Genomic DNA, 22,483 nt, shown 5'->3' on the forward strand with positions numbered 1-22,483 from the left:
ATTTCGTCACCTGTGATGATGAGTCCAGTGACAGTGATGTCTGAAAACCTTTTCAGTTTAGCTGATGGATTATTGGAGATGCTGTCATTGGTGTATAGAGAAAATAAGAAAGGGGAGAGAACACACCCTTGAGGTGCACTGCGCTGAGTGAGTGGGATGTGAGGATGGCTTGCCAGGTCTGTCATACTGGTTCTTCTCAAAGAGGAAATTTGTGATCTACCTGCAGATGGGACCTGGTTAAGTTTGGAGAGTTTCTCATGCAGAAGCACAAGGAGGTTGGTGTTGAGTATTGAAATTAACAATGAGAATCCTGACAAATGTATTTGAGGTGCTGTAGGGTGAAGTCACGACTAGTGTCTACGTCTACAGATCTGTTGGCTCTATAGGCAACTACAGCAGTTAATTTTAACTTATGGATTTGAGAAATGACATGACCAACACTTCAAAAATCTCCGTTATGACTGATGTGAATGCAACTGGCCTGAAGTCGTCAAGTCCATGACTTTTGATTTTTTTTTGGGGGGTGAACTAGAATAATAGATTTCTTAAAACACGCTGGAGCAGTGCATAGATTAAAAGATTGAAAATATCAGTGAAGACTGTAGACAGCTGGTAAGCGCAGTGTTTAAGGATGGCAGGGGAGACGGTCAAGGCCAGCAGACTTCTTGATATTTTGCTTTCTGATCAGCTTCTTCACCACCTCCCCCTTGACAATTAAGGGCCTGGCTGAATGGGCAGTAGAGGTTGTATTTGAAGTGTGATCTGTGAGTCAGATCTGCAGTAGAACTTGTTTAGCCAGTGTGGGAGGCGGGTCAGCAGGAGCAGAGGCGTGCCTTCTCTTTGTATTTGGTAATGAACTTACGGCCTTTCCAGACTGATGAACAGTCATTTCCAGAAAAATATTTTCCCAGTTTGACTGAATATTGGTTATTTCGCAGCTCTGGTTGCCTTCTCCAGTTTGTACTTGGCCTTTTTGAGCTTCCCTTTAATTCCACTCCTGAATGCTTCCTCCTCCTCCAGATGCAGTGTTCTAAGCTCTGCATTGAACCAGGGTTTATTATTGCTGAAGCTAGTGATTATTTTAGTGGGGCTGCAGACATCTTCACTGATATAGGAGGTAATTGTGTCAGTGTATTCATTGATGCTGTCAATACTAGTTTTAAAGATGTTTCCATCAGTGAAATGAAAACAGTCTCTTAGCATCTCTGAGACTTTATCAGACCATATTTTTATGACTTTATCGATGAGCTTCACCACTTTCAGTTTTTGCCGGTATTCAGGGATGAGCTGAATGGTGGTCAGAATGTCCAAGGTGGAGGGGAGGGAGTGCTGGATATGGCATGATGGGCATCTTTAATTGGGCTGTAGCAATGGTCCAGAATATTACCTCCTTTAGTAGTACATTTAATGTGTTTGTGAAACCAGGGAGGTTTCCATTTTAAAGTAACAATTAAAATCACCCAGGATAATAACAACAGAGTCCGAATAGCTTTTATCACCCTCTGTAACTAGATCAGCAGGCATTTGTTGTGCCTAGCACACTGTAGCTATGCCTCACTATGCACTGTTATATCTACTTTAACAGTGCAATCTTTTGGATGACAGTACACTTAAAAGTATTTGATTGGAAAACACGTCCTAAGATTACTAAAGGGTCCACATATATAAATTATCTCAAATTCTATGTGAAACGTACAGATGTTGGTCAGAAAACAATGACTATACATGGAAAAGGAGTCAGATGCTACTTTGGAAAGAACCTGATATTCTGTAGATATTTTTCAGAACTCTGTTCAACTTATTCTCAATTTTAAAATCTTCTTGTCGAGACAAGCCTGGGGGGATAGCATTGAATTAATTAGATAGTCAGGATGACAACTTTTTTTTCATGTTCACCTTTTAAATAAAGTCAACACTATTATTAGCTGCAAATTCAAGGTTCTGGTTTTCTCTGTTTTTCTGTGATTAATGTAGAACATTCATACCAATGTTCCAGTCGCATTGATAAGTGACCTGGCAAAACATTATGTATCACAGCGAAAGGATTACATACCACGCTATCTCTACTTAATCATTCCATATGGTTAGCTGCATTACTAATGCCATTTAATAGATTACTAATAGCATTAAAAGGAGATGCAGCGGGAATTGGTAGGAGGCAGCTATTGTGACAGGTGTAGGCTATGTATAATTCATTATTATCACTGTGTGTAATGTAGGTGATTATGGTCTATCCATGACAATGATTGTTCTTTTCTACAGGACTAGTTTGCCATCATCATCTTCTAGGCATTGTCTTTACGAGGCTGGTGACCCCAACCATTGTCTGCCTGGCATCAGCGGTCACATAACCAGACTTCTGATGTGTCGTATGACAATTCACCACCTGCTCCCATGGCTCTATGTGACCCTGATTGGAGATCTAAGCAGGTGCTGCACCTTGCCCAAGGGTAACATGCAGGCTAGCGGAAAAAGAGGTGCCTTACACCTCCTTTGGTAGAGATGTATCTTCACCCTGCTACCCATATGTATAATTATGAACCTTTATCAGAATCAAATAGTTCTAGTTCATTGCTGGAAATGTATTCTTAATTTGTTGTGTTGGAATTCATTTTTGCATTCTCTTCATGAGCTTGAACTCTTTACTAGTGAGCAAAAATAAATACGGTGGATTCCAGTTAATTGACCCATCATTTAATTGGGGCAGCTGTTTATTTGGCCCAACTCTTAAAAGAATAAAATCTAATTGAGAAAATAGCCAGAATTCCCTTCATTTATTTGGGACACTATGCCGGTTAATTGGGGCAGGAGACTTGCCGAACAAGTTCTAACCAGCACCAGTTGCATGCGCTTGTGTAGCAGTTGGATACTACTTCGTCTTTGGATCAAACAGTTTTCAAACATCGTCAATTGCATGTGTTTATGTTCAAAAAGCAGTGATTTTTGTCACCAATAGATCACGAGAAATAAATAGTAGAACTCAGAACTGTTTTACTCACTGTAGTTTCAAGCATTCAGACTTGGAGATGGCAGATACAACCGGGAGTGAAAATGAAATTAATTTCAAACGCAAACAGGAATTCTGCAGATGCTGGAAATTCAAGCAACACACATCAAAGTTGCTGATGAACGCAGCAGGCCAGGCAGCATCTGTAGGAAGAGGTGCAGTTGACGTTTCAGTCCTGACGAAGGGTCTCGGCCTGAAACGTCGACTGCACCTCTTCCTAATGAAATTAATTTGCTACTTGAGCAAGTTAGGAGCTACGAAAAATTTGAAGGTATCAACGATCATCTTGAATGTTACAATGAAAACAAAGATTTGGAGAATGCAATAATCAAAAGTATTATATGAATGCAGTCCATTAGCTACACTAACTGTCTGCTCTGATTTAATTCATTTACAGTCAATCAAAGAACACGGCAGCCTGCACTGGATTAATAATGCTGTAGTAGTATTAGTAGTGTTCTAATTTGTTCTGTCTTTCATTTAAATGCATAATTTATTACTCAGTTAAATTGTACATTGACTTTTTTAATAATACATTTTTAACTATAGGTATGAAACTTTGGATAATTGGGGCAGCTGTATAATTGTACTCATCCTGATATGTCCCATTTAACCAGAATTCACTGTAAATATTATTGCTATTGTTTTGAAATAACTTGAAACATTCCAGGTGGAATGACTTGTAGCCAAGGATAGCAGCTACATGTACCTTTGTCGTTTAGTGAGGAAACTAAGTTAGTTGCATTACCAGAATATGCTGCTTTGTAATCAATGCATCTGGACATTTTGGGGGCGGGTGCACCAATATAGTCACGTTTGAAAGAACTTGTTTGCTGTCGCCAAATACTCCCTTCATGTCTACTGACCACTCAAGCATGCGATTAGGGTCATAAGACATAGGAGCAGAATTCGGCCATTCAGCCCATCGAGTCTGCTCCGACATTTCATCATGGCTGATCCTGGATCCCAGTCAACCCCATACACCTGCCTTCTTGCCATAACCTTTGATACCCTGACCTATCAGGAAATTATCAATTTTCGCACTGCCTTTAAAAGCACTACACAAGAGTAGCATAAGTTCAGCAGCTCGTGGAATGAAGTGGTGATAGGAATTCATGATACCTAAAAACTCTTGCAGTGCTTTAGTCATTCCATCAGTGGAAAGTCCATAATATTGGTGACTTCTGACTGTGGAGATGCAGTGACCGAGAAAGCCAATAGTAGACAAACTAACTAGTATTTAGTGGGGTTATTAATTGGCCCACGTTGGCTTAAGTGCTTGAAAAGTGTGCAGAGATGTGAGGAACACAGAACATAGAAATCTACAGTGCATTACAGGCCCTTTGGCCGACAATGTTGTGCTGACCATGTAACCTACTGTAGAAACTGCCTAGAATTACTCTATCACACAGTCCTCTATTTTTCTAAGTTCCATGTAGCTATCTAAGATTCTCTTAGAAGACTCTAAAGTGTTCAGTTTTGAATGCGTTGGCGACAAGTATGTTGTCCAGGTAAACAAAAAGAAGGTAAGCCTTTTAACACAGTGTCCATTGTATGCTGGAAAGTCTGTCCTGCACTTTTCAGCCTTGTGTAGAAACTCAAATTGGCCAAATGGGATTATCACAGCAGTTTTGGGAACATCCTCACACGGGTACCTAGTGGTAGCCCCGACTAAGTAAACTGTAGAAAAAAAATTCTTTCCAGCTAAACATGCGGAAAAGTCTTGAATATGTGGGACAATCTGGGGGTGGTGGTAATCGCCACATGGACGGCAACCACCACTGGGCTTAGGGACTATGTGGAGGGGTGAAGCCCGGGGGACTATTAGAATTGTGTACACTGCCAAGCATTTCCATGTTAGCAAACTCAACCTTTTCTGAGTCCATTCTATGTGCATGGGTGTGGATTGTTGAGTCAGTTGTGGCCATGGTGAGGTTTGGGAATTCGCCTAGCAGGCGAATGAAAATCTACTAACAGTGTTTTAGCACACAGAAAATCTGCACTGAGCAGAGGTCTTGCAACTTTATCCAAGACAAAGTTCCACTTAAACAGAGCATCATGTGTCATGTCCCATAAGTCTGGACTCTGCTGCCGTTTGTGGCCTCCAGCGAGGGTCTGCTGCTCTCTGCCTTACACTCACTTGCGTGCCCATGTAACACAGGAAGCGTCGTCCTAAAAGGGTGTCCATAATGAACAATAGACGACCCTTGCAGCTGGAACCTACAGTGTTCACAGACCTCTGATGTCTCGATGTACTACCACTGCTAAAGCTGCATGGTGGTCTGCACCTCCTTGGCATTCGTGCCGAAGCATATAGACCAGGCCTTGTCTGGTTTGGAGCCACGGGTGTGAGTCTGCTGACAGGGCATATTGAGACAGGGAAAGGAGGAAGTTCAATGTACCTCTGCCTGGCTGAGTGGAAGAAGGGAAGGTGCCAGAATAAAAAGGTGGGGTGGGGGGTGATAGGGGAAGTAGGATAGCTGGAAGATGATACATGAATCCAGGTGGGTAGGAAAGGTAAAGGGCTGGAGAGGAAAGAATCTGATAGGGGAGGAGAATGGACCATAGGAGAAAGGGGAGGAGGAGAGGAACTGGGGGAGGTTATATGCAATTGAGAAGAGGTAAGAGGCCAGAGTGTGGAAAAGAAGAAGAGGAAGGGAGAAGGAAAATTCTTTTTACCAGAAGGAGAAATTGATGTTCATGCCATCAGGTTAGATGCTACCCAGATGGAATATAAGGTATTGCTCCTCTACAATGAGGGTTGCCTCATCACGGCACAAATGGACTGGAATTTTGGAATGAGAATTAAAATGTTTGGCCTTTGGGAAGTTCTGCTTTTGTCTGATGAAGGGGAGGTGTTTGACGAAGTGGCCTCAATTCATGATGATGGATCTCACCAGTGTAGAGGATGCTTCACTGTGAGCACTGGACACATTGGACTGGCCCAGCAGATTCGCAAGTGAGGTGTTGCCTCACCTGGAAGCACCGTTGGTGGCCCTGAATGGAGGTGAGGGAGGAGGTACATGCAAGTATAGCACTTCTGCCACTTTCAGGGAGGTCAGTGGAGTGGGGCGAATGGACAGAGGAATATTGGTCAATAATGTTTTCAAAGCCTTACTTATTAAAAGAAAGTTAAATATTAGATCTTGCTAAATATGAATGATTGAGAATGGATTTGATTGCTGGAATGTCTGATTTTTTTGCTGCCTTCAAAATGCAGATGAAGTGGAGATGGTCTTGGAATGAAGAATTAAATGTCAAGGGATTTTCACATATTAGTTTTCCACCATGTTTGCCAAATGCAGTCTAAAGACAAAAGTCCTTGGACGCATTGAGTTGTTCATATTTTCCTTTTGTTACTTTTCCTGTACCTATGTATCTTTTTGCCATCGTGATTTTGTTTTGAAGGTGATGGCTACACTCATTTAAGGACTCTGTTATATTGTTATTAAATGCTTGTTATTTATTGTTACTTATTTATATCTGCATTTCCATAGTTTGTTTACAGATTCTGTTTACAGTTACTATTCCATAGATTTGCTAAGAATGCCCACAGAAAAAGAATCTCAGGGTTGTACGTGGTGACGTGTATGTGCTCTGATAATAAACTTTGACTTTTCTTTTGGCAAGCATCACATAAATTTTATTAAACCAAATTAATGCAAGATTTCTGCTGCTAAGATGTTGAACTTGATTCATTGTGACCAGGGTGATTGAGATAAATATGTAGCTTAAATTAGCGGCAGTGAATTTTGTTAGTGATTTATCTATCACTATTAAATATCCTCTTCTACTGACAAGATTGATCAGAGTTGAAGTGTACACACTGACAAGGATGAAATGGTGAAAGTTATGTTGTGACATCAAGGTGGTAATCCCTTATTGAATACAACTTTGTTAAACTGCCAAAGATTTTATCCAACCTGACTTAAAGATCATTTTGCATTTTAGTAACTTTTCAACAATTTTAATCAAACAGATGAAAACCGAAAACACTTGGCCAACTCTTCTGAATGGGAGGAGACAATTTGCTATTCTGTGCATTCACTCTCACCAACTACAGCCAAGCCAGACTCCCCTCGTATCCTTTAACTTTCATTAGCAGCCATATCCTTTCCTTTCAAAAGTCACACTCTTGTCATTCTAGCTGCCATTGTTGTTCACTGTTTTAAAATGTCCAATGAATTAGCTTTTATTTCCTTCAAGGACATCAGTGATCTGCCCGCTCTTCTATGAACGTTGCACCATGTACCTGTCATGCTCTGGCTCTGTTCTCCACCACAACACCATTGGACGCTCTTCCTTCATTAATCACTTTGTCGTCACCTTGAGTTTATTGCCTTTCCTTTCCTGCTATCAGAAATGTTGCCAAAATATACCTCTGCCCCTGCTTTGTGGTCCTTCTAAGTTCATTTTGTATCTTTTCCTCCCTTGTGGTTAAGTGACTAAAAATAAGAACAAAAGTTGCGCTTAGATTTGTCTAGAATTGATATTGACTGAAAGGGTGATATGTGCTCTTAAGTCCCATTGATGAGAGAATATTAAAATCGTCCAAGCAATGGGCATGAGCAGCAGAATACTTCCTCCACATATGAATTGTCACATTTAAAGCTTGCAATTATGTACCATCAAGGATTTAACACCTTTAGGATGTGGGAGTCAAAGAAATGAAGCTGTTTATATTGTTTTGTTAATTATATCTAAAGTGAATTGTTGGAGCCTTACTGTTAGCTTTGAAAAGAAAAGTTAATTGTGATAGATCAGTACAATTTGATGCTGTGTTGTTGTAAAAGTGCCAGAAATATTATGATTTTTTAAATTCTGTTTTATTCTTTGCCTCCAGGTTTCTTTCCAGGTAGCTCTCAAGGCTGTGATGCATTTCTTCGCCACAAAATGACTCTCATATCACCCTCCATATTGAAGAAGTACAGCATTCCTTTTGACCGGGTAGGTCTTTGCTGTTAGTCTGCTTCTGATACATCCAGTCACATGTTCTTATTTTCTTTACGCATGTTATCCAGAATCAAAGGTAATAGGTTTACATATCACCTTTCTGTGGAAGGTAAGAACTGCAGCTAATAGAACTAGAGCAAGAATTATTTTCATGTGTGATTCTGGAAAACCTAAATTGACGTCAGTTGGTTTTCATTAGAATATTCTGATTAATAATATGATTTAATTCTCAGAAGAGTTCTCATGTTTACAAGGCATAGTATGTTTGAAGTGTATGTGCATTTGGCATTGCTGTTAAACTGTTCCCTTTGATCCCATAAGGAGATGGTGCGCTTTGGGAATACAGCTGTTATTACAGAACTGGAGAAAGATGTGGTTTTGGAACCTTGTCAGTTTAGATTGTATTTAAAAATTTCCTTTTTCTTCAAAAGGTTTACTTAGACTTGCAAGTTAAGTGCCAATGTAAACTGAACTGATAGAACCTTGTCATGGTATTTACTGTACCTCCTGATTGAATTGGACATCGCCACTTTCTCCAGGATAATTTGTGATTGTTACTAGATACGTCATGGACAGCCGCAGCTTATGAGTGAGTAAAATAATTAGGGATGCAGAAAGTGAGCCTATTGGGAAAAGTTAATTTGCAGATTGGGAAATTAGTTACAGATGGAGATGGTGTTGAGGTGAGCTGATGATATGTGGTCAGTGAGAGATAGCAAAAGGTTGTCAGAGTCCAAGGGGAAGCTCTTATACTTAATTTAAACAATTCAACATCTGTTGAATTTATTTAAAAAAAAACAGGCAATAAGGAATTTATTCAGTTTGTAACATTTTGATCTGATTACAATGAGACTTCACACAAATCTTCTGGAGCACTACTGAGGAGGAGGAATATTAGCCGGAGACCAGGAGAATAGCTAAGTTAGAGTGCTGGAGGACTATTATTGGCTGGCTTACAGTGTCCTAAATGTTGAATGATGTTGATTTTTTTTCCCCCAATCCTTAGACTCTTTTAGCAAGATAGTTAAACAATGAAGTAAATATTTTTGAACACAAAAAAGGAAATAGGGTTAAGAGCATGTATGATGATATTTAGACTGGAAGAAGTCTACTGTTAAATAGTGAGGTAGTATTCATGGGCCTTTTGGAAATGGCCTTGGTGGTGGGAAGACTTGTCCCTGTGAGGAAGTTGGATGTCTACAACCCTCTGAAGCCTCTAATGACCATGTGCATTGCTGCCTCCATGGCAGATGGTGATGCTACCAGTCAGAATGCTCTCCACAGTACATCTGTGGAAATTGGCTCAAGTTTTTGGTGACATATGAAATCTCAAACTTCTAATGTAGTACAGCCGCTGTCATGCCTTCATCATGATTGTATCAATATGGTGAGCCCAGGATTAATCCTCGAAGATGTTGATGCCCAGGAACTTGAAACTGGTCACCTTTCCACTGTATTATCTTGACTTCCCCTTCCCAAAGTCCACAATCAGTTCCTTGGTCTTGCTGACGTTGTGTGCAAGGTTGCTGTTATGACGTCACTCAACCAGCCTATCTATTTCACTCCAGTACTCTTCCTTGTTGCCATTTGAAATTTTGCTAGTAACAGTAAATTTATAAATGGTGTTTTTCCTGTGCCAAGCTGAACAGTGATGCGCGAGGAGAGAGTAGAGCAGTTGAACACACATCCTTGAGGTGCACTTGTGTTGATTATCAGTCAGGAGTTAGTATAAAAACATCCAAACCAGTAATTATTCACATATCACCATGAAATTAAGAATGTCAGAATGGCTATTGTAGGGATGGGAGAGATGCTATATTTTTAGGTTTGGAGTAATGTCAAAGTCACTCTGCTCTGTCCCTATTGGAAACACCTAAAGAAAGGCTTGTATTTCAAAGTCTCGGGTATTGTATGGGTTTGGAAGCTGTAGTCATTGTATAATCACTGTTGAAATGCAGGACATGTAGTAGTCAATTCACACTGTTTCCTTGTCATAATCTGTGACAATGATCAGATAAGCTCTGTTCAGATTTTAAAGGAACACCTCTGATAACTACTTTGCTGCCCTTAAACATAATGTCATTTAGTTCCTTTTTCAAAATTTTCACCTGAAAGACTGGACATTGCCTTAGTTTATTGAAGCCGAATGGTAGCACATTCATTGCAACATTGCCCCAGCCTAGATTTCTTTTGTGCCAAAGTTCCTCAAAAGCACTTTGTTGGAGGATTGTGAATTTGAGTAAGCCACAGCTGACTTTTAATGCCAGTGTTGGCAGCCTGAAATCTCTTGATGCATGGATATGTTTCAATAAATTCTACCTGTGCAACATAGTCGAGTCCTAATAAAGGACACAGAGTTTTCCATTAACTTTGTTTAAACATTAACAGCACAGTTTCTTAAGATAGTTGCCTGCATCAATTTGTAGGTCAGGAAGCATTTCCATTTAGTCTGAGCAAATTGCATTTGTCTATATTCCTACTGGATATCATGACCAGGATTTAGAAAGAGGAGTTATATTGTGGTTTGAGAAAATATGCAGTAATTTAGCATGTGGCAAAAATGTAAACGACAGGAATTCTGCAGATGCTGGAAATTCAAGCAACACACATCAAAGTTGCTGGTGAACGCAGCAGGCCAGGCAGCATCTCTAGGAAGAGGTACAGTCGATGTTTCGGGCCGAGACCCTTCGTCAGGACTAACTGAAGGAAGAGTTAGTAAGAGATTTGAAAGGGGGGAGGGGGAGATCCAAAATGATAGGAGAAGACAGGAGGGGAAGGGATGGAGCCAAGAGCTGGACAGGTGATTGGCAAAGGGGATATGAGAGGATCATGGGACAGGAGGTCTGGGGAGAAAGACAAGGGTGGGGGGAACCCAGAGGATGGGCAAGGGGTATAGTCAGAGGGACAGAGGGAGAAAAAGGAGAGTGAGAGAAAGAATGTGTGTATAAAAATAAATAACAGATGGGGTACGAGGGGGAGGTGGGGCATTAGCGGAAGTTAGAGAAGTCGATGTTCATGCCATCAGGTTGGAGGCTACCCAGACGGAATATAAGGTGTTGTTCCTCCAACCTGAGTGTGGCTTCATCTTTACAGTAGAGGAGGCCGTGGATAGACATGTCAGAATGGGAATGGGATGTGGAATTAAAATGTGTGTCCACTGGGAGATCCTGCTTTCTCTGGCGGAGAGAGCGTAGGTGTTCAGCAAAGCGGTCTCCCAGTCTGCGTCGGGTCTCGCCAATATATAGAAGGCCACATTGGGAGCACCGGATGCAGTACATCACCCCAGCCGACTCACAGGTGAAGTGTCGCCTTAGAGACGTGAAAAGGATATCTTGAACAGTATGGCACAAACAATTGGTTTGCTGCAGTGAGTGATACAAGATTAATGAAATGATCATAGTAGTCTGCAGAGACGTGCAGCCCAGTGGCAAAAATGTGTTTCTTTACAGCAAATATGGCGTCATGCAATGGGGGTTAAATTGAAACTTCTAGTAAATGTGCTTGCTTTTTGAAAAATTCCATCTGCTGTCATGCTATTTGCTAGCCCTTTGCAGATAGAAGAGTAAACATATCAACAATCTGAATCTTCAGCTACAAAATAGCTAGTCATTTTCCAGTTAAAGAGCTAAGAGAGCAATGTTTTTGTAAAAATTAACGACTATTATTTTGAACGTTAAAAGCTTTTTTTTGCATTTACCTTCAGTATAAGACCGATTTCGAAACAGGGCTGCACGTCTCTGCAGACTACTATGATCATTTCATTAATCTTGTATCAGTCACTGCAGCACACCAATTGTTTGTGCCATACTGTTCAAGGTATCCTTTTCACGTCTCTAAGTATTTAGATAGTGGGGTGGTTCTCAAACAGGCAGGATGTTTCCAGAAGAGTCCTGCAATGACCTTTGTTGGAGCCTGATCTATGTACTGTATACAGGGTTTGCTATCCAATTTGTGTCCCATTTTGTCAGCGCGATGAAATGGTTGAAGTTTGAAACAGTGTGGATGGTAGCATTAAAGATGTTAATGAGATGAGTGATTGGGGAATCATCTTAAGTAAATGTGTGATTTTCAACTTTGTAGCTCAAAATGAGATAAGTGGTGAAACGTTAGAAGCAAGAGACTTGGGGAACTCTATATCATTGAAATGCGAAAAGCAGGTGCAGAAAGTAATAAAAATAAAGTTAATGGAATGATAATATCTGGAAAATTGAGTTGTAGAGAACTGGTTACAAGAGGGTGACACATTCTGGATCACTGTGATCAGTTCTGTACGCCTCATCTTAAGAAGGGAATGACAGTATATGTTTCTCAATCCTTAAGGGCATTGTTGCTGTGGCTTTCTTGGAATATTGGCTGGTGTGCAGTTTGGAATTAATTCTTTGTTCAAATTTGGCAAGAGGTTCTATAAAGTAGGGTTGTTGTCTATGGAGCTTACAAGGTCCTGCAATAATTGACTGAACTTTTCAAGGTATTAAAGGGAATTTACAGGATGGAAAAAGAGAAATTATATCTGCTGATTCTAGAAACCAATAATGGGGAGCATAGCCTAGACGTTACAGCCTGGTACAGTGGTGAAGATGGAAAACAGGTCGATGTGCAAACTATGGTAGGAATTTGAAACACTTGTCTTTATGGTTGATGTAAGTGAATTGTTAATTGTAAATCTCCTTTTGGAAAGAGTGGCTTTAGGAAACAAAACAAATAGCTGCAAGGATGAGATAGATGGCAAAGACAAATAAGGCATGAATCTTAATGCAATTTGAGGGACCAAATTGCCTGTGTTCATATATTATTAAAGAAATCCTGGAGCAGTGAAAGTTAATAATGATTAGTGTCCAACTCTGAATTGAGAATGAAACAAACTTTAAGAAGATTCATGTTGATTGCAGGAAGTGCTTGCTACACAGTTAGAATCAGAATCAGCTTTAATATCACTGGCATATGTCTTGAAATTTGTTGTTTTCCAGCAGCAGAACGGTGTAATACATAATAAAAACAAGCTATAAATTATAATAAGAAATATATATACAGTGGATTCTGGTTAATTGGGCTATGTTGGCATCAGTGTATTTCGGCGCAATTAAGCGGCTGACCCATTTAGCCGAAGTTTCATGGAAATAGTTAAAGAAGTATAAAGGAGACAAACTACCATTTAATTAAGCAACAAGTTATGTATTTAAGTGAAATTGAGAACAAATTAAAACACTACTAATTTTACCATAATGCTACAAAACTGTGTTTTAGTTTGTAATGGTTACCGACATGGAGTGTACACTGCTGTGTTCTTTTCATTGACTGCAAATGAACAAAATCAGTCCAGTCACTTAGTGCAGATAATTGACTGCCTTCATTGCCTTCCTTAAAGTAATTCTGCAATCCAACGGTAAATTTCTTGGCGTCCTCTGTAGTCGCTAGCTCAGGTTCAGTTGTCATCTTTATCACTTTCCTTGTCTTCATATTTTCTGCCGTAGTGTTTTGATACAATGCTTTTGACAATTGCATCTCCTAAATCTTCATTTTCATTGTAATATTTAAGATGATTGTTGATACCTAACTTGTTGAAGTAGTGAAATCTTTTCATTTTCACTCCTGTCCATTTTCAGCATCTCCAAACTTGAGTGCTTGAAACTGCTGTGAGCAAGAGTTCTGAATTGTCTTGCTGCTTACTTCTCACCAAATATCACTGCCAAACTGTACTGCCTGTAAAAGGTTAACTCATACACTTACTTCCTTGCCTGTTGAAGAAGATATCAGTAGATTTTTTTCAATTGCTTCGAGAATATGGTTCACCAACTTTCTGTGATACAAAGTATATAAACTTTTTGATTCCCATATCCATTGGGTGCACCAACAATATTATATTGGCAGGGAGAAATTCTAGTTTGACATTTCTAAAACATTCGGAAACATTAGGGTGTGCTGTACAATTGTCAACAAGCAGAAGCTGTAGTTCTACATCCCAAACTCATCAGCTATTTCTTAAACATTTCAGAAGTCATCCACACATTCTTATTAGCATAGTACTCAACTAGTTAAACCCCTTAAAGCATTGAGGTTTAACACTTTCCCAGTAACCAACTATTTCTTTTTATTGGTTCTTGACATACTTGTACAAGAGAACACAGTTATGCAATCTATTGCTTTCTTTGAACCTCCAGCATGGCATGATTTAAAAAAAAGACCTGTTTCATCAGCATTGTAGGTATCATCTGCAAACAATTTTCAAAGTAAGTAGGAGAGCTTTGTAGATTTCCATGTTTCTACACTTCGCTGTGCGCTTTCTTGAATTTAATGTGGTGCCTACATTTCCATTGAGATAACCAACCATCTGTTGCTTTAAAATCTTCATGACCCAGCTTCTTAGCTAGCTCCTTTGACCTATTTGTTAACATTGCTCCACTGACAAGCACACCTCATATGGTTCTAATGGAAAACCATTGATTGAGGGCCTCTTCGACATCTGGATCGTTAACCTCTCTGCTTTCCGTTTAGAGATGTTTCCTGCTGTCCCTTGCGTAATGCCCATTCTTCACGCATTTTATCGTGCTGACGTATCAAGTGTGCAATTGTTGATTTCAGCACTCCAGTTATCTCTGTTAGATGATGATGAGTGCTGTTAGGTGGATGGCATGTAATTTGCTCCAGCAGGGTAATTTTTTTGGCAGGGGAGGCTAGTGCCTTTATATTCAATGCACGTCAGGAATGTGATGGAATTCCTTGCACCTGCCTGGATGAGTACAGCAACATCAATTGCCAAGACCTTGATAATATCCAGGACGAGGCAGCAGGCACATACTGCATGTGGTTGCAGTATGTACCATCTATAAAATGTATTATATTTGCTCACCCAATCACTCTGACAACACTTACCAGAGTTTTGTTTGGACACTACTTCAAAATGCTCCTTCCAGTGAGTGCTGAACACCTTTCTGTACTTGATATTCTTGATCCATGGCAGGATGGGCTCTTGGAAGATTGGGCCATAGATGGTCATGAGGGTGTTGAGGAATAACTGTGTGTTATAGTTACCAGTTATTTGCTGGATATTCTTTTCTTCTTACTCACCAGATCACTTTTTATTATGTCTTCAGTTTCAACTGCTTTAAATATTTTATTTTTGCTTAAGGGTATGATGAAGATTCCAACTCAAGTACAGTAGATTCCGGTTAATCGGGCCAGCCACTTATTTGAGACAACACTTAACGAAACCAAATCAAGAGATTTGCTGGGATTAGCTTCATTTATTTGGGACACTATGCCACTTAATTGGGACAGGAGACTATTGCCAAACAGTTCCTAACTAGCATCAGTCGTGCACACTTGTGTGGCCTTTGGACACTACACTATACTTAGAGCGAACAGTTTTTAAATAACATCAGTTGCATGTGTTTGTGTTCAAAAACCATTGATTTTTGTCACTGATAGTTGGTGAGAAATAAATAGTTAGATAATTCTGAACTGTTTTGCGAACTGCAGTTTTGAGCATTCAGGCTTGGAGATGCCAGAATTGTCCGGAAGTAAAAATGAAATGATTTCACTACCTCAACAAGTTAGAAACTATGAAGAATTTGAAGGTATCAACAGTCATGTTGAAGGTTACAATGAAAATGAAGATTTGGAGGATGCAATCATTGATGGCGTTGTATGAAGGCAGTCTGTTATCTGCACTAGATGTCTGTGCTGATTTTGTTCGTTGTATATACTAGTTGAATTCCTCCGTCAATAACTGTTAGGAGCTAATGCATTTTTTGTAGTACAGGTGTCCCCCGCTTTTCGAACGTTCGCTTTATGAAACCTCACTGTTACGAAAGACCTACATTAGTACCCTGTTTTCGCTTTCAGAAGGTGTTTTCACTGTTACGAAAAAAAAATCAGCACACGAAAAAAGGCAGCACGCGAAAAAAGGCAGCGCGCGCTCCAAGCAGCCACTCTCCCCGGATTCGGAACTGCATTCTCACCGGCATTGCTTAAACACATGCCTGTGAAAAGTCGTTTGCAAGATGAGCTCTAAGGTATCAGAAAAGCCTGAAAGAGCTCGTAAGGGTGTTACACTTAGCGTAAAACTCGACATAATTAAGCGTTCTGATCGTGGTGAACGAAGTAAGGACAAAGTAAGTTTGGCTTGTGGAAGCTGACAAAGATGATGTTGAAGAGGTTTTGGCATCCCATGACCAAGAACTGATAGATGAAGAGCTGATGCAATTGGAAGAGGAAAGGATAACCATCAAAATCGAATTCATTAGCGAAATGAATGTGAAGCAACTATGTGAGATTTTCACTGCAATGATGAAGTACGACTTTAATTTCGAAAGGGTACATAGGTTTAGGGGATATTTGCAGGATGGTTTGAGTGCTTACAAAGAACTGTATGATAGAAAAATGCATGAGGCTCAGCAGTCAAGCAAGTCTTCCACATCAGCCACAGCAGACGACGAATCTCGACCTTTGGCATCGAGGCGGGCAGTCATAGGAGGAGATGAGCCACTTGCCCTGATCGACGATGAGATGACTTCGAGTGTCCCACCATCCCAACCCCGGGGCCACGGACAGATATCGATTCGCAGAGAATGCAACGGTAGCCGGGAGGCACCCAGCACATCTTTAAGAAAAAAGCCGAAATAAACAAACTAATTAATTAGGTGCCACCCGATGCGTAATTGTCGGCCCACATCAGAGACGATGCAATCGGAAATCGGCACTGATCTGGGCCGACCAATTATGTGCCTGGCGGCACCTAATTACTTAGCATGTTTATTACGGCTTTTTTCTTAAAGATGTGCTGTGAGCCTCCCGGCTACCGTTGCCCCCCCTGCATGCCTCGTGGCAATGTATCGGTGGCTGACGGAGGGTGGGGGCCACTGCACCCCCCAACCTGCGACGACTCAGTGTAACACACCATCACCAGTGTGCTCGGCGCTGAACCAATTCCGGTAAGTGATACTACACTGTAAATACATTATTTCTACTTTATATCGGCTGTGTATTTTTACGTGTTACTTGGTATGATTTGGCAGCTTCATAGCTTAAAGGTTACTGGAGAGCGCTTGCGCTGTGCTTTTGCCAACAGCGCTTGCGTGAGATTTTCTGCCAACGGCGCTTACGTGAGATTTTTGCTACGGAGAACAGTGCAGTAATGATGTGGAAAAGTATTTCTACTTTATATAGGCTGTGTGTTTATCATATCATTCCTGCTTTTACTATATGTTACTGTTATTTTAGGTTTTATGTGTTATTTGGCATGATTTGGTAGGTTATTTTTGGGTCTGCGAACGCTCACAAAATTTTCCCATATAAATAAATGGTAATTGCTTCTTCGCTTTACGACATTTCGGCTTACGAACCGTTTCATAGGAATGCTCTACCTTCGGATGGCGGGGGAAACCTGTACTGTAATAATATTGATAGTGTTCTAATTTGTTCTGTATTTCACTTAAATACGTAATTTGTTGCTCAGTTTCCCATTTTATTACTTATTAAACTATTTCCATTAAACTTTGGGTTAATTGGACCAAAATGTACTGGTACCAATGTGTCCGGTTACAAGGATCTACCCCTTAGTAATAATGATCAGAGAGGCACAAAGAGAATCTGTAATTACCAGCAAGTACTACTGTTGCCTCGATGGAAGAATACGCGAATTTATGCAAGTGAATACCTGTGTCCACACCTACTAAGTTTTCCTAACCCTTCATGAACAGTCAAAGAATAGAGTAGGTAATACCATTAAAAGGAGGCTATGTATTCTGCATGGTCCCTATCTGATCTTCACGTGTCTGTGGGGTACTCCACATCCGTAATGGTGGGTCTCTGGTGAGAGATTGCTACTTTTGCAATCAAAGCATCTGCTTTTGTATTAATTCCTTACCAGTTCAAACGTTGCATTTCAGTGTTATTGGCAATGGGTCACCCGACCTTTAACATCTTATTGGTTCTGGTCCAAGCCAACATCCATTTATTGCTCTTCTTTCTGCAAATGGCTCTTTGTTCTCTTCAACTGACTGGTTCAAAGCAGTCCCACCAGGTATTAACGACAATACTTCTGCAAACTTGCCATTGTACACAATACACAGCTTATCTGAGAATGGTCTCAGGCTTGGGAGTCACTAGCAGAAACTTCTTGTGTCCACGTTCATTGCTCCGATTAGATTATTCCAGAGCAAGAATCAGTTCTCAAACAATTCACAAGATGGAGATCACAGAGCAGCTTCACAAAATGGCGGCCTCCATTCCTTCGATCTCATAGCAAGAACAAAGACAATTGGTCTGTCTGCTTCCACTGTCACTGAAACATTCAAATTCACTGATTTGTAGACTATAGTTCTTTTTCGCTAATAGCGGCAATGAACTGGAAACCACTGTGTTCCTATTGTGGGGTTACTCAGGTGCTGGATATCATGGTTGTTCTTATCAATCCAGTCCTGGTGTTTCTGATTGCCAACAGTCTCTCCAGAGGTGCTATTGTGAACTTCAGAGTACATCTGGCAATGTGGCTCTAGCTGCCCACCATAGTGTCATGGCACACACAGATTTTGCAGTCTTTTGTTTGGCAATGACATTCTTGATTAAATGAGGACAATGATTTTTCTAATGTCTTGTATGTCGCTCTCTAACAAGGCAAGGTTATGATGATGAGAAGGCCTTATTCCAAACATTTTGCTGATGAAATCTCTATTGTAGTTACCTTTCCTTGGTCCTCCCTTACTAGTTGCACCTTATCAGTTTTCCAACATTGATATTGAAGAGATATCAGTGTTCAAAATTTCAAGTAGAAAGAAACAGTTCAGGTAGCATTCTTTTTGACTGAAAGAACCCTGGCAACGTTTCACAAGAGTATTGTTGAGGCTTGAGTGCCTGAGTTAACGGACTGGTGCAGAGCCAACAACCTGTCTCTGAATGTGAACAAAACAAAGGAGATGGTTGTTGACTTCAGGAGGACACGGAGCAACCACTCTCCGCTGAACATCAACGACTCCTCCGTAGAGATCGTTAGGAGCACCAAATTTCTTGGTGCTCACTTGGTGGAGAATCTCACCTGGTTCCTGAACACCAGCTCCATAGCAAAGAAGGCCCAGCAGCGTCTCTACTTTCTGTGAAGGCTGAGAGAAGTCCATCTCCCATCCCCCATCCTCACCACATTCTACAGGGGCTGTATTGAGAGCATCCTGAGCAGCTGCATCACTGCCTGGTTCAGAAATTGCACCATCTTGGAGCACAAGACCCTGTAGCGGATAGTGAGGTCAGCTGAGAAGATCATCAGGGTGTCTCTTCCTGCCATTAGAGATATTTACACCACATGCTGCATCCGCAAAGCAAACAGCATTATGAAGGACCCCACGCGCCCCTCATACAAACTCTTCTCCTCCTGCCATCTGGCAAAAGGCACCAAAGCATTCGGGCTGTCACGACCAGACTATGTAACAGTTTCTTCCCCCAAGCCATCAGACTCCCCAATACCCAGAGCCTGCACTGACACCAACTTATTGCCCTCTACTGTGCCTATTGTCTTATTTATTGTTCATGGTAATGCTTGCACTGTTTTGTGCACTTTATGCAGTCCTGGATAGGTCTGTAGTCTAGTGTAGTTTTTGTGTTGTTTTATGTAGTTCAGTGTAGTTTTTGTATCGTCTCATGTAGCACCATGGTCCTGAAAAACGTCTTGTTTTTACTCTGTACTGTACCAGCAGTTATGGTTGAAATGACAATAAAAAGTGACGACTTGACTTATTGGGGAAGGCTAGACAGGCTAAGGGACTGAGGGGTGACCTCAGTCTGAAGTATAAAATTATAAGGGGTATTATTGGGGTGAATGCATAGTTTTTACCCAGCGAAAAACACAAAAATTAATGGCCATATGTCTAAGATGAGTAGGGAATGATTTAAAAAGAATTCGAGAGGCAGCTTCTTAATGCAGAGGGTGGTGTGTCTTAATGATCAATTGCCATAGAAAGTTGTAGAGGCAGGTAGAATAACCGCATTTACAAAACAGTTTGGATAAATATACGGATATGAAAGGGTTAGAGGGATATAGGCCAAACATGGGAAAGTGGGACTAGTGTAGGTCTGCACTGTGGTCAGCAGGGATAAATTAGGCTAAGGAATCTGTTTCCATGCTGATTAACTCTATGACTCAAAAGAGATTATTGCTGGCCACAGTTATTTACTGTCAAAAGCAGTGTTGTAGGAGGAAATTTAATGCACTGGATTTAGATTAGTGTCATGGACCTAAGAAATGAGATTATGACCGAAGTGATTTTCTGTATCAACGTATGCTTCTCTTCTAGACTTCTATACAAGAAGCATCACCACCCACACTTGTGAAATGTAGGTCAAGCATGCAGGGTTTTAGTGGTTATTATGGTGCAAGCTTGAGCCAGAGTAAAACATAAAGAAACAGAAAAGAAGTTGGTAAATGTACATGACAATGCTCAAATGAACCATTGTGATAACTGATATTTCATTGGCCTGATTTTTTTTTGTTGTTTTCAACATCTTGGATGAGATTAATCTTGAAAAGATAGGTCTGGAGGATGTAATTTACATAAAAATGGATCTTGCCCTACTATTATTCCTCCAAGTATGTGTAATTGTTTTATGACATGAAAGGAATATTGTGTGTTTCTAAAAGCAGTAAAAGGACTGTATCTTGATTTGAAAGGCATGATGTTGAAAATTTACTGTACCATTGCTGGTAGACGTATTGCAGCAATACAAAGATTCTTTAAACCTTAAACACAAGCAATTTTCCAGATGCTGGAAATCCAAAGCAAAACATAAAATGCCGGAGGAACTCAGCAGGTCAGACAGCATCCATGGAAATGAATAAATGGCTGAGACCCTTCTTCAGGACTGGAAAAGAAGGGGGAAGATGCCAGAATAACAAGGTGGGGGGAAGGGAAGGAGAATAGCTAGAAGGTGATAGGTAAAGCCAGGTGGATAGGAAAGATAAAGGTCTGGAGAAGGGATATGATAGGAGAAGAGAGTGGACCACAGGAGAAAGGGAGGAGGGGCACCGGGAATAGGTGATAGGCAGGTGAGAAGAGACAAGAGGCCAGAGTGAGGAATGGATGAGGAGGGAGGGGTAGGAAACATTTTTTTACCGGAAGGAGAAATCAATATTCTTGCCATCAGATTGAAAGCCATCCTGATGGAATATAAGGTGTTGCTCCTCCACCCTGAGGGTGTCTTTATCATAGCACAAGAGGACATTATTGGCCAAGGTGTTGGAACAAGTATGAGAATCGGAATTAAAATGTTTGGCCACCGGGAAGATCTGTTTTTCAAGGGTGGAGCAGAGATGCTCAATGAAGCAGTCCCTCAATTTACAATGGGTCTTATCAATGCAGAGGAGGCTGCATCGGTATCACCCGATTCAACAGATGACCCCAGCTCATTTGCAGGTGATCTGTTGCTGCATCTGAAAGGACTGTTTCAGGCTCTGGATGGAGGTGAGGGAGGTGGTGAATGGGCAGGTATAGCACTTTGGCCACTTGCAGGGATGTGCCGGGAGGGGAGGTCAGTGGGGAGGGAGGAATGGACAAGAAGCAATCTCTGCGGAAAAGCGGAAAGTGAGGACAGGGATGTAAGATGTGTTTGGTGGTAGGATCCCTTTGGAGATGGCACAAGTGGCGGAGAGTGTTGTTGGATACAGAGGCTCTTGGGGTGGTAGGTAAGGACAAGAGGAACTCTATTACTGTTAAGGCAGTGAGAAGATGGTGTGAGGGTGGATATCTGGGATATTGAGATGTTATTGAGGGCAGCATCAATAGTCATAGTCATACTTTATTAATCCCGGAGGAAATTGGTTTTTGTTACAGTTGCTCCATAAATAATAAATAGTAATAGAACCATAAATAGTTAAATAGTAATATGTAAATTATGCCAGTAAATTATGAAATACATCCAGGACCAGCCTATTGGCTCAGGGTGTCTGACCCTCCAAGGGAGGAGTTGTAAAGTTTGATGGCCACAGGCAGGAATGACTTCCTATGACACTCAGTGCTGCATCTCAGTGGAATGAGTCTCTGGCTGAATGTACTCCTGTGCCCACCCAGTACATTATGTAGTGGATAGGAGATATTGATCAAGATGGCATGCAACTTAGACAGCATCCTCTTTTCAGACACCACCGTCAGAGAGTCCAGTTCCATCCCCACAACATCACTGGCCTTACGAATGAGTTTGTTGATTCTGTTGGTGTCTGCCACCCTCAGCCTGCTGCCCCAGCACACAACAGCAAACATGATAGCACTGGCCACCACAGACGCGTAGAACATCCTCAGCATCGTCCGGCAGATGTTAAAGGACCTCAGTCTCCTCAGGAAATAGAGACGGCTCTGACCCTTCTTGTAGACAGCCTCAGTGTTCTTTGACCAGTCCAGTTTATTGTCAATTCGTATCCCCAGGTATTTGTAATCCTCCACCATGTCCACACTGACCTCCTGGATGGAAACGGGGGTCACTGGTACCGTAGCTCTCCTCAGGTCTACCACCAGCTCCTTAGCCTTTTTCACATTAAGCTGCAAG

At 41.0% G+C, this 22,483-nt stretch overlaps 1 protein-coding gene across 2 annotated transcripts in view; it reads left to right on the forward strand.

Moving 5' to 3' along the window:
• The window catches only part of kdm4b (lysine (K)-specific demethylase 4B), a 576,222-nt gene that overhangs the window by 194,689 nt on the left and 359,050 nt on the right, over positions 1–22,483 (forward strand). For both annotated transcript variants that reach the window (XM_063032523.1, XM_063032524.1), the window contains one exon: positions 7,851–7,954. In XM_063032523.1, the coding sequence (XP_062888593.1) occupies positions 7,851–7,954 (104 nt within the window). The remainder of the gene's footprint in view (positions 1–7,850; positions 7,955–22,483) is intronic.

This window comes from Mobula hypostoma, chromosome 24 (assembly GCF_963921235.1).
Source record: "Mobula hypostoma chromosome 24, sMobHyp1.1, whole genome shotgun sequence".
NCBI lineage: Eukaryota > Metazoa > Chordata > Chondrichthyes > Myliobatiformes > Myliobatidae > Mobula > Mobula hypostoma.